Genomic DNA, 14,666 nt, shown 5'->3' with positions numbered 1-14,666 from the left:
AATGGGAAAGACACTGCTTGGTGACTGTAGATTTAAAAATCATGGTTTCCCCCATTATGGTTGAATTACGGAAGCTACACCAGTTACTTTTGCCAAGAGATCTCTATTTATTATGTATCATGTGTCAGACAGAGAGAAACAGGCATATAAGAACATAAGGCTACATGAGAGGTCTTCATTCCAGATTTCTCTGTTCCCCATTTCTCTATCTTTTTACCCCATCATACTAGCTGTAAATGGTTTCTCCTTCCTTACCCCATCATCTCTGTTTCCTTCCTCTCACGCCCTCATGCCTTTATGTTGCTCTGCCTTATGTTTCTCTGAGGTGGTACAGTCAGTTTGAGCTTATATACATTACAGAGAGACTTACAGATTCCTTTTAAGGTAGCGAAAAACACCTAATGCTTTGACATGGTGCAATCCACTATCCACATTAAGAAACTATTTCTCAGTGTATACATAAATACATTAGTGGTATACATATGGTACATTTGCATCAGTTGAAACATTCATTTTCTCGCAAAGAGCATACCAACTGTACACATTTGAAGTATTATCATCATTGGAACTCTGCTAAGTGAACATTGCATACCTCTAAGCAAAATATAACTCTACCAGCTCTCTGCTCAGGACACAAGTACAAACATAGTCTGACTTCACAAAATACATTATGAAATTATAAAGAAAATGAATAAAAAATAAAATAAAAAAAAACACTAAACAGTAAATTTTTAGTCTTCAGTGACTGTGTTACTAAAGCAGATCAGAAAACAAGACAGGGGTAGCTGCAGGTTGGAGCAGTGGGTGTGCAGAAAGGAGGTGTGTTTTGGAGGTGTGAATTGCTACAATAGAAACTAAACCTGCCGCACACCTTGGTCGACAGCTTTCGCGACCAATAATAAAGACCTTTCTACGTGCACCTACTATTTGGCATGCCCCAACCTTTCTTAATGCTCATTACTCCAACCTGCATATACCCGTCCTTCGGATGAGACGTTAAACCGAGGTCCTGACTCTCTGTGGTCATTAAAAATCCCAGGATGTCCTTCGAAAAAGAGTAGGGGTGTAACCCCGGCATCCTGGCCAAATTTGCCCCTTAGCCTCTGTCCATCATGGCCTAATCATCCTCATATACTGATTGGCTTCATCGCTCTGTCTCCTCTCCACCAGTAAGCTGGTGTGTGGTGGGCGTTCTGGTGCAATATGGCTGCCATCGCATCATCCAAGTGGATGCTGCACATTGGTGGTGGTTGAGGAAATCCCCCCCTTATATGTAAAGCGCTTTGAGGTCTCAGAAAAAGCGCTATATAAATGTAACGAATTATTATTAATTATTATTATTATCCACAATGCTTATTACTCCAACCTGCATATATCCACACTTGCAAAAAAACTGGGAGAATGTACTCCACTGGCCTGACATAAATCCTAAGGGCCTGGACTGGATATAGAAGATGCAGTCTCTCTATTGCTACAGCCTACTCTTTTTGAGCAATGCCAATGCAAATAGTAGAGCCACCTTAAAAGTGAGAAGCCTCTCTGAGGCTGACTAATAAAAAAAAACTTTCCAGGACCACATAAAGATCCTAAAAAGGAACTCAGCAATTTTAGATCATACAATTTTCTTGTGGTGGGAGCTCTGGAAGTCAAAAGTGACTCAACATCCTCAGTTGAGATCATAACCTATGAGCTGTTACCTTTCAGGGATAAGACCCAAAGTTTCCAATTCTACAGCCAGAAAGTAAATTGCCCTCTGGAAGAGCAGTTTGGTTTCTGCCAAAAGCAGGAACTGCTGTGCCTGCCTGAATAGGGGGTGCAAGCACAGCTCGCTCTGGTGATTGATGTAAGAGACTCTATTGTAAGTTGCTTTTAAATGTGTATATGCAAATAAAGCATTTTATATGATATAATTATACTGACCTGAAGGTCGAAAGTTTAATTCTGTATTTCTTATGATCATTTTCTTTGCCAAGTGCTTGCTATTGACAGACTTCTGTCACTTCTGTTTGGGTTACATCTTGGGATGGTGACAGAGCTCTGGCATTCCCAGTTTGTCCTGTGTTTATGTTTAGTTTGGTTTACTGTGAGCACATGGCTTGTCTTGTATTTCTTGTGCCATGTGCTCTCCTGTCAATTGTCTAGCCCCTCCCATCTCGTTACCTGATAATTGATTAATCTTTCCCACCTGCTTTGTTCGTTACCCTCTTTTGTTTGCTTCCTATTTAGTCTCCCTGTGTTTGCAGTCCTGTGCTGGTTTGTTGTCTATGTTTCCCCATGTTCTTGTTTTATGCCATATGCCTGTCTTGTTTTCCCCCACGGGAAGTTTCGGTTTGTAGTTTTGTTTTATTTATTTTGTTAATAAATACCCACTTGTTTCTGCACTTGAGTCCTTGCTACTTTCACCAACCCAGTCCATGACAGAACGAACCAGCCAACTGAGGACTCAGCAAAACAATGGGTCTCTTCCTTTTTCCATCTCCCTGCCCCATCAGCGACGCAGTGCTAAAGGACACATTCAACACCAGCCTTAATGAGCCTGTGTCTGCCTGGGAGATGGGAATGCTGGGGATACTATCATTCTGGCAGTTTGTGGGGTATGTTTAACATCACGGATGGGAGGGTGGTCTTCCGCCTCTTGGCCCACCTCCCATTTACCTCACAAACTGCCAAGTCCCCGGTCCTCCGATGACCCCTTCGGGAGAGGGAGGAGGAAGAAAAGGTCAGACCCAACTGCCTTGGCTGCAGAGACCCCAGAGGCGGTTATTCCCACACCGCCTCGCACTCGCCAGCGCAGGAGGAGGAGGGCTCCTGTTACTTCTCTTAGACCGGTGGGCCCGGAGGACCCGATTTTGGTGGTCCCAAGCCCGGGGGTCCAGGAGGAACCCGACTTCGGTGGTCCCATGCCCGGTGGTCCAGACGGACCTGACTTCGGTGGTCCCAAGCCCGGTGGTCCAGGAGGACCCGACTTCGGTGGTCACAAGCCCGGTGGTCCCTGACCCAGTTGTCCCAGAGCTTTCTATCATCAGTCCTGCCATGGCCAAGAGGGTTATCTTCAATTTCTATGCATTGGCCATTCTGCACGCATGGAGAAGGCACATGGGTTCTGCCGATCCAGAGACTGTTCAGGTCACATCTGCCGATCCAGAGACTGTTCAGGTCACGACCGCCAATCCAGAGACTATTCACGTCACGTCTGCCGAGCAAGTGTCTCCGGACAAGATGGCCGCCGCCGAGCAAGTGTCTCAGGACAAGATGGTTGCTGCCGAGCCGGTGTCTCCGGACAAGATGGCTGCCGCCGAGTTGGTGTCTGTTCCTGTTTCTGAGCCGGTGGCGGTTTCTGTTCCTGTTCCTGAGCCGGGTTCTGTTCCTGAGCCGGTATCTGTTCCTGTTCCTGAGCCGGTGTCTGTTTCTGCGCCATGGCTGCCCAAAGGGTGGTCCCCAACATGGCCGCCTGAATGGTCATCTCCACCATGGCCGCCCAAAGGGTGTTCCCCAACATGGCCGCCCGAATGGTCATCTCCACCATGGCCGCCTGCACAGCCTGCTCCGCCCAGTGCTCCGCCCTGACCGCCACCTGCTCCACCCTGGCCCGCAGCCAGGAATCCTGACCTGCTTGAATCTCCCTGGCTCCCCTCCCTCACCCCCTTGCCTCGTTATCTGTTTTTTTATCTGTCTGTCTTGTCTGTGGTTGTCTTTCAGTCTTGTTCCGGTCTTGTTTTTGGTGTCACTCTCTTTGGGGACGCCAGGTGGCATCCCTTTAGACGGGGGTAATGTCTGAGTTCTGTTACTTCTGTCTTGGGTTGGTGACAGAGCTCTGGCATTCCCAGTTTGTCCTGTGTTTATGTTTAGTTTGGTTTACTGTGAGCACATGGCTTGTCTTGTATTCCTTGTGCCATGTGCTCTCCTGTCAATTGTCTAGCCCCTCCCATCTCGTTACCTGATAATTGATTAATCTTCCGCACCTGCTTTGTTCGTTACCCTTTTTTGTTTGCTTCCTATTTAGTCTCCCTGGGTTTGCAGTCCTGTGCTGGTTCGTTGTCTATGTTCCCTCGTCTTCTTGTTTTATGCCATATGCCTGTCTTGTTTTCCCCCACGGGGAGTTTTGGTTTGTAGTTTTTATTTTTTATTTTGTTAATAAATACCCACTTGTTTCTGCACTTGAGTCCTCGCTACTTTCACCAAACCAGTCCGTGACAGCTATGGCTTCAGTGCTTGCTTGACCCCTTATTGCTGCTTGAATCTTTATTTTAAAATCGATTTCTTTAGTATTCACTCTTTCCCCGCCATTGATGGAAACTTCCGGCTTTTCGTGTTTTCACTGTTTTACAGTAGGGGGCGTATTACGTATCTCCTGATCAAAACACAGGTGAAAAAGAAGCAGAAATATTCATCAACATTAAATATCACATTAATCAAAACTGCCTAATGTTACCGAATGAAAAGTCGACCCAGGACAAGCTATAGGACTGTGCAAGCTTTGAGGGTGTTGATTCAATCTACTCTATCCATCTATGTTTTGATCATCATTCTCACCAGACGTAGTGACAAAAACACGATTTTTCTCAGCTTTTTGCTCGAATTGTTTTTGAGCTTTTTTTTTACTTGAAAAGGAACGCATGAAGCTAGAATAAAACCTTTGTTTTTTTAAGCAGAGGGTGTGCTCTTTATTTTTAAATTTTGCATGTTTGAGATATTCATACAACAAAATATTCTGGAGGTCATGAAAATTTTGTGAAAATGATCAAAAATGCTGGCAGTGGCTAGCAACTTTTTTTCAAAAATGCTGGCGGGTAAAGAGTTAAACAGTATTTATTACCATCAGATATAATTTTGTTAATATATGATAAATATTCGAAGTATAAATTATACCTTTATTTATTATTTACTGCAGCCCTGGCATCACAGCCCATTGAAGTGGCAGCTCTAGGAAGACCTCTGTTTCCTGGTATGCTGTATGACTGCCGCAAGGATACCTTCATTCCAGGTGCTTTACAGACCTAAAATAAATATATAAATAATTACAAGTTTATTTCCCCCTCTTCATCAAATATTGCATCATTACAAATCCTTGTGTAACAACACTATAAAACCTGCATGTTTCTTCAACAGTACATCACTTCCTCGTACATAACTCAAAGTAATTTCTCATTTCAGGTGTCACTTTGTGGGATAAGAAATCATTGAGAGGAGATTTGGACAGTCGTCCACAGCCCAGGACAGATTTGAAGTTCAGTAGCTCCGACTCTCTCTCTAGTAAGTCCAGTCTCCTGGATGTGAGTGCTTCCCTGAAGGCCAGCTTCTTGGGAGGGCTGGTGGAGGTGGAAGGATCTGCCAAGTTCATGCGTGACACCAAATCCTCAAACCAACAGTCCAGAGTTACAATGTATTACAGCGAACGCACAAGATTCGAACAGCTCACTATGACTCAGTTGGGCAAGATCACCTACCCTCAGGTCTTTGACCAGAAAACTGCAACTCATGTGATCACAGGTGTACTATACGGAGCTCAGGCCGTCATGGTGTTTGATCGGACATTTACAGAAGACGAAGAAAAGCAGGAGATTGAGGGAAAACTGAATGTCATGGTCAAGAATATTCCCCAATTTTCCATTAAGGGACAAGGAGCTGTAAATATGACAGATGCTCAAAAGAAAGTGGCTGAGAATATTGCCTGCACATTTCATGGTGACGTCCGCCTTGAGCAGAACCCCACCACTTACATGGAGGCCTTAGATGTGTACAAGAAGCTCCCCACTATACTGAAGGAGAATCCAGAGAATGCAGTTCCAATAAAAGTCTGGCTCTATCCTCTTTCTCTACTGGATACAAAAGCAGCTCAGTTGGAGAGAGAAATCACCACACGTCTGGTTTCCAACACTGAAGATATAATAGAGGTGCTGGGAGAAGTAGAGAGGATATGCAACGACTTGTCTAGAAAAACACTGGTAAATGTCTTCAATGAGATCAAAGGGAGGCTGCAATCGTTTCAGAGTTCATTTAGTATTTACAAAACGGTGCTCCTGAAAGCAGTGGCCAAGGTCTTGCCTGCTATTCGAGGAGGAGAGTTGGAGCAAAATTCATTGGAAGACATCCTGGAGATCCACTACAGCTCCCCCTTTAGTGCTTACATGCATAACCAGTGGTTAGATCATGCAACGGCTGAACTTAACATCTTGAGTTCTCACACCAAGATGCTGGAGGGAATCGTAACTGTAGACTCAAACAGTCTCAACACCATCCTCTTTAATCCTGATATTGATGTTGTGGTGTGCTTGACCTTCACATCTCTGAAGTATGAAGACCCGTATCTTTCAACCCTGAAGAAGTTTCTGGAATCTGATGAGTTTAAAGAGCTAGATGTGGGAATGAAACACAATTCTATCATGTTAGCATCTGTCAGAAAGTGGTTCAATGATCCTGATGTCACCTCAAAGATGAGAAAGAACTTATCTCTTTTCAGAAGTTTTTCAGAGGCTTATAAAGATGAACAGAGATATCGATTCATTATTTCTGCCATCTCCGATCCCTCTAATCCTGGCTCCTCTATCTATCTGTATGAATCAGGGAAGCTGACAGACACACAGTTCCAGCCCGTGTCGAAGCCTCCTCCACCAGAAGTGATGAAGGTCCTGGAGCGCGGTGTGACCCTGAAACTGCAGAAGTCCCCAACTGGAGAAACTGTGCAGTTTAGAGTGGAGTACCAGCAGGTGAAAGCAGATTCTGGCGCTGAGGAACAGTGGATTATCATGAACACCGCTGAGGAAGTCTTTAATCTGACTGGATTGGAGTCTGGAAAGCAGTACTCGATCAGCTACAGGATAGTGGGTAAAATGGGAGTGAGTGAAGCCAGTGACACTATCGGCCCCATACAGTCTTCAGGTGAGGGTCACAAAAAATTTTTTTTGCATTAATCTTTTTTTTTTACAAATATATTATTGGCTTCTTTCACTCAGTCAATGATTGTATTGATAACAATATTTCCTAACAGGTGTGGCTATTAATACATTTGTAACGTTGTAAAGTGTTTCCCATTTGACCATATATATATATATATGAAAGTATTATTTCTTTCGTTCATGTTGTTACAAATAATCCTTAAAGTTGCAGAGTATGTGGGCTAATGTAGGCTACTACTTAATCATATGAAATTCACAATAAACAATACAAAGCATTGAACAAGTAAAACGTACATTTCTCTGTATGAAAACCAATAGGACATTTAAAACTGACATAAAAAAATAAAAAAATAACAATAATAAACAAAACACACAAAAATAATCAACAACACACAAAAACTGTAGACACTTAAACCCACTGTATGAAATGACTAGATGATAACTACACATCAGCTTCATAAATTCACCAACTAACCATTCAGAAATGTCCTGTTGCTTCTACATGTTGTCACTTCTTCTTGAGTCTTTCTGACATTGTTTGACTCTGGTTTGAACATAAAAGGATAAAAGTTTTTGAAATTTCCAGTGCATGTCTGTGTGAGGTAAAAGGGACACACTTGAAGCTCTGGGGAGGAGTGCAAGATGGCGCCCATATCACATGTACGTTTGTGAGCTCGGCAATCCCAAACTGTTTTATAGTAGTTATAACGAAACTTTAGAGGATTTTTTTTTTTGAGAATTTCCGTTTATTAATGTTTTGAATTCTTGGAACAACAATAATGGGAGGATCTGAAAAGAGGAAAGGTGCGAGGAAGTCAGGGAAAACAGTGTCGGATACTCCTGCTAGATCTGCTAGCACAGGTGACGATAAACAAGCAGTCGAACGACATAACAGTACTCCTGCATCCGGGGTATTGAAGGACAGTTTGCATGATTATTGTGAACAAAATTATGATTCTGAGATTATGCTGGCGGAGGAGGTGATTCCGCAGCTTCCCGACACTTCGTGCAGTTCCCAGGCCATTAAACTTCGAAGAACTGATAACGTAAATGCGGCAATTATTTCCACACAACTCTCTGAGCTCTCTCAGTTGGTAAAAAACAGATCAGACGGTTTGGAAAAGTTGATTGGCGAAAATTCGCAGGTGATTAAAGATATGAAGGAGGAGATCTGTAGGAATACGGAACGAATCTCTGGAATGATGGAAACCATTGAGTTTGTCTGCAGCGAGGTTAAAAGTTTGAAAAAAAGAGTTGATTCTATTGACTCGCCTGTAAAGAAAGAAGAAATTAACTCCACTGAGCGAGAAAATCGCCTGGCTCATCTAGAAGCCTACACATGCAGATGGAACCTGAGAATCCACGGAATTCCAGAGAAAGAAAGAGAAAACGTCCGTCATGAGGTTATCAGCATGTGCCAATGCCTTCTACCACAATTTAAAGATAAATTCCCTGAAGTAGTTGATGTGGCACACCAACTTGTGTCATCGTGTTAATCGTGTTAATTCAAATAATAAAGCTTGTGGAATCATCTTTCAATTCACCTCACGTTTTTACCGAGATGCTGTCTGGCGTGCCGCCAAGGATGCTGAGTTTCTGATTGAGAACCGACTGAAAATCACAGAAGATCTGTCACCGGCCGATAGAGCGAGGAGGATTACGCTTTGGCCCATAGTTGAAAAGGCTCGTAAAGAGAACAAAATTGCTTTTTTCGTCGGCAGACGAGCATTTGTAGATGGTACGGAAATATTTCCTCCTGCTTAAAAGGTAACGGATCTGAATTCCGCATTGACTGATGCTATGCTGACTTGACCTTAGAACTGATATGTGCGTGAATTTCTGGAACTTCCACTTTGAGCCAAAAATGCCGCTACTCACTTCTGACGGTGATTTTTCTTCCCTGAACATATATATTTATTTTAATTTAATTTTTTTACATCTTCCCTGAGCCTTTTTGTTTACATCCACTTAAAAATAAATAGGATTATTTTAGACTTTCATCGATTTAAGTAAACAATGCAAATTATTTCAACCCCTTTAAAAGGGGGAATTATTGTTGTTGTTCCTCAATAACAACATATTTATTTTCTAGATAGATTAATGAAGGGATTGTTGACCTCATCCCTTGCTTGTTCTGACCGGTTAGGTTCTCTGTCTCGGTGACTTAGTCCTTATACTTGTTCTTAGAACTAATTCTTTCTTCTATTATTGTTCTGTTATTTTTCTTCTTCTCTTTATTCTTCTATGTCCTTATCTGTTATTTTTTTAAATTGTAGAGGGCTACGAAACATTCTCAAGCGTAAAGCAGTCTTTCTGTATCTTAAAAGTCTCAACACCGATCTTTGTTTTTTACAAGAATCTCATTCAACTTTACAAGATGTTAATTTATGGAGATCACAATGGGGTTGGAAATGTGGATGTCTCATGGAAATGAATATTCTGCCGGAGTTTGTATTTTTAAAAATAATATTGGTGGAAAGATTCTGGCTACTGATTGTGACATCAATAGTCACTACATTATACTTGCTTTTCAGTTTGCAAATATGACTTGTATTATTGCTAATGTCTATGGATATAATTCACCAAAAGATAATAAGGTTTTTTTTTAATAAATTAGAAATGCGTATATGTCATATGTTATCTAAATTTCCAAATTCTTCCTTAATATTCGGTGGTGATTTTAATGTTGTTTTGAAGATGATTATTTTCTAACAAGCAATTCCCTCATCCCTGACATTTTAAATACAACAATACACCCTATTATTATTTCTGACCATGCACCAATTACTATAACTATTAACAACAGGAATGATACTAAAAAATCATTTAGATGGAGGATGAATACCTCATTACTTAAAGATAATGAGTTTAATGAATACTTTAAAAAAGAATGGGCATTCTTCATGGAAACAAACGACACACCAGACATATCTGCTGCAACTCTCTGGGAAACTGCTAAATTTGTACGAAGAGGAAAGATCATATCATACTCTACATATAAATACAAAAAGGAACAAAGTCGAGAAAAAGAATTAGAAAATAAAATACATTCATTACACAATATTTACTCTCATACTCCCAATGAACAGATCCTAAAGGAAATAAATAAAACAAAAGATGAACATAAAGACATAATACATAAAAAGATAGAATTCCAAAAACAATGCCTAAGACATACACACTTTGAACATAATGACAAATCAGGTAAATATCTTGCTAATCTACTCAAACGTAATAGAGAAAAGACACTTATCCCGGTGATCAATAATCCAGAAGGAAAGACACTTCACACCTTACAAGACATCAATGATACTTTTCATACATTTTATAAACATCTATACAGTAATGCAAAAGAACCAAAAATTAATGACACTAAATCATTTCTTAACAATGTATTTTTACCCAGTCTAACCACAGCACAAAGAGAATCATTAGAAGAATCTATATCAGCAACTGAATATAAACAAGCTCTTGAATCTCTATCAAACAATAAAGCCCCAGGTTTAGATGGATACCCACCAGAATATTACAAACATTTTTGGTCAACTATATCACCATTATTCTTGCGAATGACGGCAGAAATCAAAAACACTTCTTTTATTCCACCTCACATGAACACAGCACTAATTTCAGTCTTACTTAAACCAAACAAAGATCCAACTTTATGCTCTAGTTATCGCCCATTATCTCTTTTAAATACTGACTTAAAAATTATTAGTAAAGCTTTGGCTACACGACTCGAATCAGTCATATCATCCCTCATCCATCCAGACCAAACGGGTTTTATCAAAGGACGCCAGTCATCAAATAATACCAGACGATTATTCAACATTATGAACCTATGTAATCAAAACAAAACAAAAACCATAATCGTATCATTAGACGCAGAAAAAGCTTTTGATAAAGTTAGTTGGCACTTTCTTTACATGACACTTAAAAAATGTGGGTTTGGAGACTGCTTTATTCACTGGATTAAAACGCTATATAATACCCCACTAGCATCTGTTATAACGAATGGCATAATATCATCACCATTCCAACTTCAACGAGGTACTCCCCAAGGATGCCCCTTATCACCACTACTTTTTGCCTTATTTTTAGAACCTCTTGCTGCTGCAATAAGACAGAATGATAAAATTATGGGAGTTCTATCAATTAACACTAATCATAAAATTTCATTATACGCAGACGACATACTACTATTTTTACAAAATCCTAAAACATCACTTACAGAAATAATTAAACTCATCAATGAATATTCTATCATATCAGACTACTCCATAAATTGGACGAAATCAACAATTTTACCCCTGAACATGAAATCGCATGACAGGAGCATACAAGACACTCCGTTTAAAATTAATAATATTACATACTTAGGAATAAACATATCCCAGAACCTTTCGGAATTGTTTAGCCTCAATTTCAATCCACTGTTGAAAACAATAGAAGATGATTTAACTCGATGGATGAATCTACCGCTTTCCATTATAGGTCGTATTGCAACAGTAAAAATGTGTATTCTACCAAAACTTCTTTATCTATTCACCATGACTCCGGTACAACCAACTAAGAAATGGTTTACATCATTAAATCAAATAATCAACAAATTCTACTGGAAAAATTAGTTTACAAACACTTCAAAAAAATAAAGCTCAAGGTGGTCTAGCAGCACCAAATTTTCAGCACTATTATTTAGCATCCCAACTACAATACTTTTGCAAATGGATCAAAGGGGACAATCCCCAAAACCCATGGCTAGAGTTAGAACAAACAGAATGCAAAGAAATAACCATATCTGACCTCCCATCCGTCACAAAAAAAATCAAACAGAACAATCTTTGTAAGAACGTAATGATTAAAACAACTCTCACTGCTTGGTGGCAAATTAATACATTGACAAAACATGAACTGATACCACACATCAACTCACCTATATGGCATAATCCTGATTTTACTATCAACAAAATTCTGCTTAACAATATTAAATGGAAAGAGAAAGGTATCACACATCTACATCACCTGTTTACTGGCAACACCTTCGCTACATTTGTAGAACTAACACAGAAATTTAACTTAGGAAAAGAACAGTATTACTATTACTTACAAATCAGGAATTCTATTAAAACCACAATTGGAAACAAAGACATTGCACAACCTCCCCCAATTCTAAAACATATCACCACAATTAGTAATTCATCAAAAACACTTCGTAAATTATACACCCTAATATCATCTATAGACTCTAAAACAATAGTAGCACCAGTTAAACAATGGGAAAAAGATCTCAATATCAACACAAATGACGAATTCTGGAAAACAATTTGCAGAAACACTTTTATCATAAGTACAAACATAAACATCCAGTTAATTCAGTATAAAATTATACACAGAACACACATAACACAGCATAAGATGTTTAAAATGGGACTAGTAACTTCCGATAGATGTACTAACTGCAGTGTAAATACACCAGACACTTTCCCTCATGCATTCTGGCTATGCCCACCAGTTCATCAGTTCTGGATAGATGTCGCTAATAAATTATCGAATTTCTTTAAAATTACAATTAATGCACTCCCATTATTATGTCTTTTAGGTGACACATCTCAAATTAACCCTCCCTTTGAACATTCAAAACCTCTGCTCATATCTCTAGCTATCGCCAAAAAACCAATACTACTCAATTGGAAAAATAAATACCAAATATCAACGACACAATGGCTACATCTATTAAGGGATCATATTATTAAAGAGAAACAAACGTTAGCAATTAAAAATTATCTATACAAATTTTATAACATTTTCAGTCCACTCCTTTCATCCTTAAATATTGATTAAAACTAGCTAGGTAGTCAATGCCTCAACTCAAATCTTTGGTATACTAAATGGATTAATAATAAGGAATCGCAATATGCATAATTACAAATTATTTCTATAATAAATCATCTCTGAGTATTATTAAATACATCAGACGTGTATACATATATATGTGTGGGTTTATATTGTGTTCTATAAGCTATACTTTTCGTTTTACATGTAAAAGCTGCATATTTTTATTATTTATTGTTGTTGTTGGTAGGGGTGGTAGTAGGGATGGTGGTATTGGTATTGATATTATAAAACCATTTGTAATCTTTTTTTTAATCTGGGTCAGGCGACTATTCTGGGTGCTGTCGGTGGGTATGACTAGCACGTCCTGTCGGCATATTCATTAGTAACTCGGTTCATGGATTTACTGGCCTCTCATTTTTACCGCCTTTGCCCCAATTCCAGGCTTCTGATATGCAAAATAAATGTGTTGGACGGATATCTGGGCTGGATGTGGTGTCTCTGGCTAGGGAGCTAACCAGTACACGCTAGGGTCCAAGCCATAGATCACCAAAAAAAAAATAATATATATATATATATATATATTGGACTTTGGTCCTGTCAGGTCACAACCAGACTAGGTGAGCCGGGTCTGGAGGTGCCTGTAATGGTGCCATAGCATATTCTGCAGAGGAAGACTCATCGAAACATGGAAGCTTAACTGCTGGGGTTGGGTGTCACTGATGGTGGTGGTGGGAGGGGCCAGGTGCATCGGTGAATCTGAGGGAGGTGTCTTTGTTGGGGCGGTCTGTTGTTCGTGCTCACTGGCAGTAGTAGAGTGGCCCCCAGGCCTAGAGAATAATGTGTATCTACAATAATTGTATTGAATGGCCTAAAATATGGTATTAGTATTATTATTATAATTACAGTACTGCCACTACTACTACCCCTACTATTATTATCATGAATATGAGTGTTACCACTACTACCACTACTATTGCTACTACTATTATTATTTTTGTTCTAATAATAATAATAATAATTATTATTATTATTATTAATAGTAGTATGAATACTACTTTTACTACAAATTCTGTCACAATTATTATGATCTCTTAAAATTGCCTCTATCTATATCACTAAAATATCTCATTGCTTAAACTTTCCAATGTACCTGCATACTTCACTATATTGATATTTATATTTAGTTGCTTTCTCTCCTTTTTTTTTTTTTTTTGGGTGTTATGTATGTTCCTCTCTCTTCTGTATGTGTATATATGACATTGATCTTTTACCTTGTATAAGCTACAATGTTTTAACTTGCAATAATAAAAATGAATAGTAAGCTGTAGGGGTTGTAGCCTAACATTAGAATCTAAAATATGTGAAAACTTAAGCTCATTACACCCTGTTCAAATAATGATTCGTGTCTTATTTGCTCATATTAATATCCTAGCTGGCATATTTTGTACTTTCACTCCCATATGGACCCCATTGAAAACAAGATGGCCTATCTCAAGGGGCTGTCCTTAATGAAGTAGAAATTGCAACGTTACAACTCAGTGTGGTCTTAACGAGGGTAACACGGCTCAGCTTTTATCAATGTCTGTGATTGCTGGCTGGTCTATTTATGAAGGCTTGTTAACAAATATCCTACAAACACAGAAAATGGAGAAAAAAAGGAATTTTGCCATTTTGTGCAGCTGCTTAGGGGAACTCCTAAGCCACTAAAAGTCCTCTTCTCTGCTCTTAGCAGATCTCGCCTTAGGAGCCCTTTTAAGCGCTAGGAATCTTGAGGAATAGCTTTTATATTAACTGGGATTTTCGTGTCACTTTTAGGGGAAATTCTAAGAAAACGTCATGACTCTGAGAATTTTCTTAGAATTTGGCCGCTAGGAGCCACTTTTTGCACAAAAACTCTTTAGGGATACGGGCCCTGGCCTTTTGCTTAATATTAAT

At 39.4% G+C, this 14,666-nt stretch overlaps 1 protein-coding gene across 1 annotated transcript in view; it reads left to right on the top strand.

Annotated features, from left to right (window-relative positions):
- The window catches only part of LOC308689250 (stonustoxin subunit alpha-like), a 93,189-nt gene that overhangs the window by 67,911 nt on the left and 10,612 nt on the right, over positions 1-14,666 (top strand). Inside the window, exons 4-5 of the mRNA XM_081362903.1 lie at positions 4,892-4,984; positions 5,155-6,879. Of these exons, the coding sequence (XP_081219029.1) occupies positions 4,892-4,984; positions 5,155-6,879 (1,818 nt within the window). The remainder of the gene's footprint in view (positions 1-4,891; positions 4,985-5,154; positions 6,880-14,666) is intronic.

The sequence above is a fragment of the Scardinius erythrophthalmus genome, assembly GCF_964197995.2.
Source record: "Scardinius erythrophthalmus genome assembly, chromosome: 4".
Lineage (NCBI taxonomy): Eukaryota > Metazoa > Chordata > Actinopteri > Cypriniformes > Leuciscidae > Scardinius > Scardinius erythrophthalmus.
This window is presented reverse-complemented; position numbering and strand designations above follow the sequence as displayed.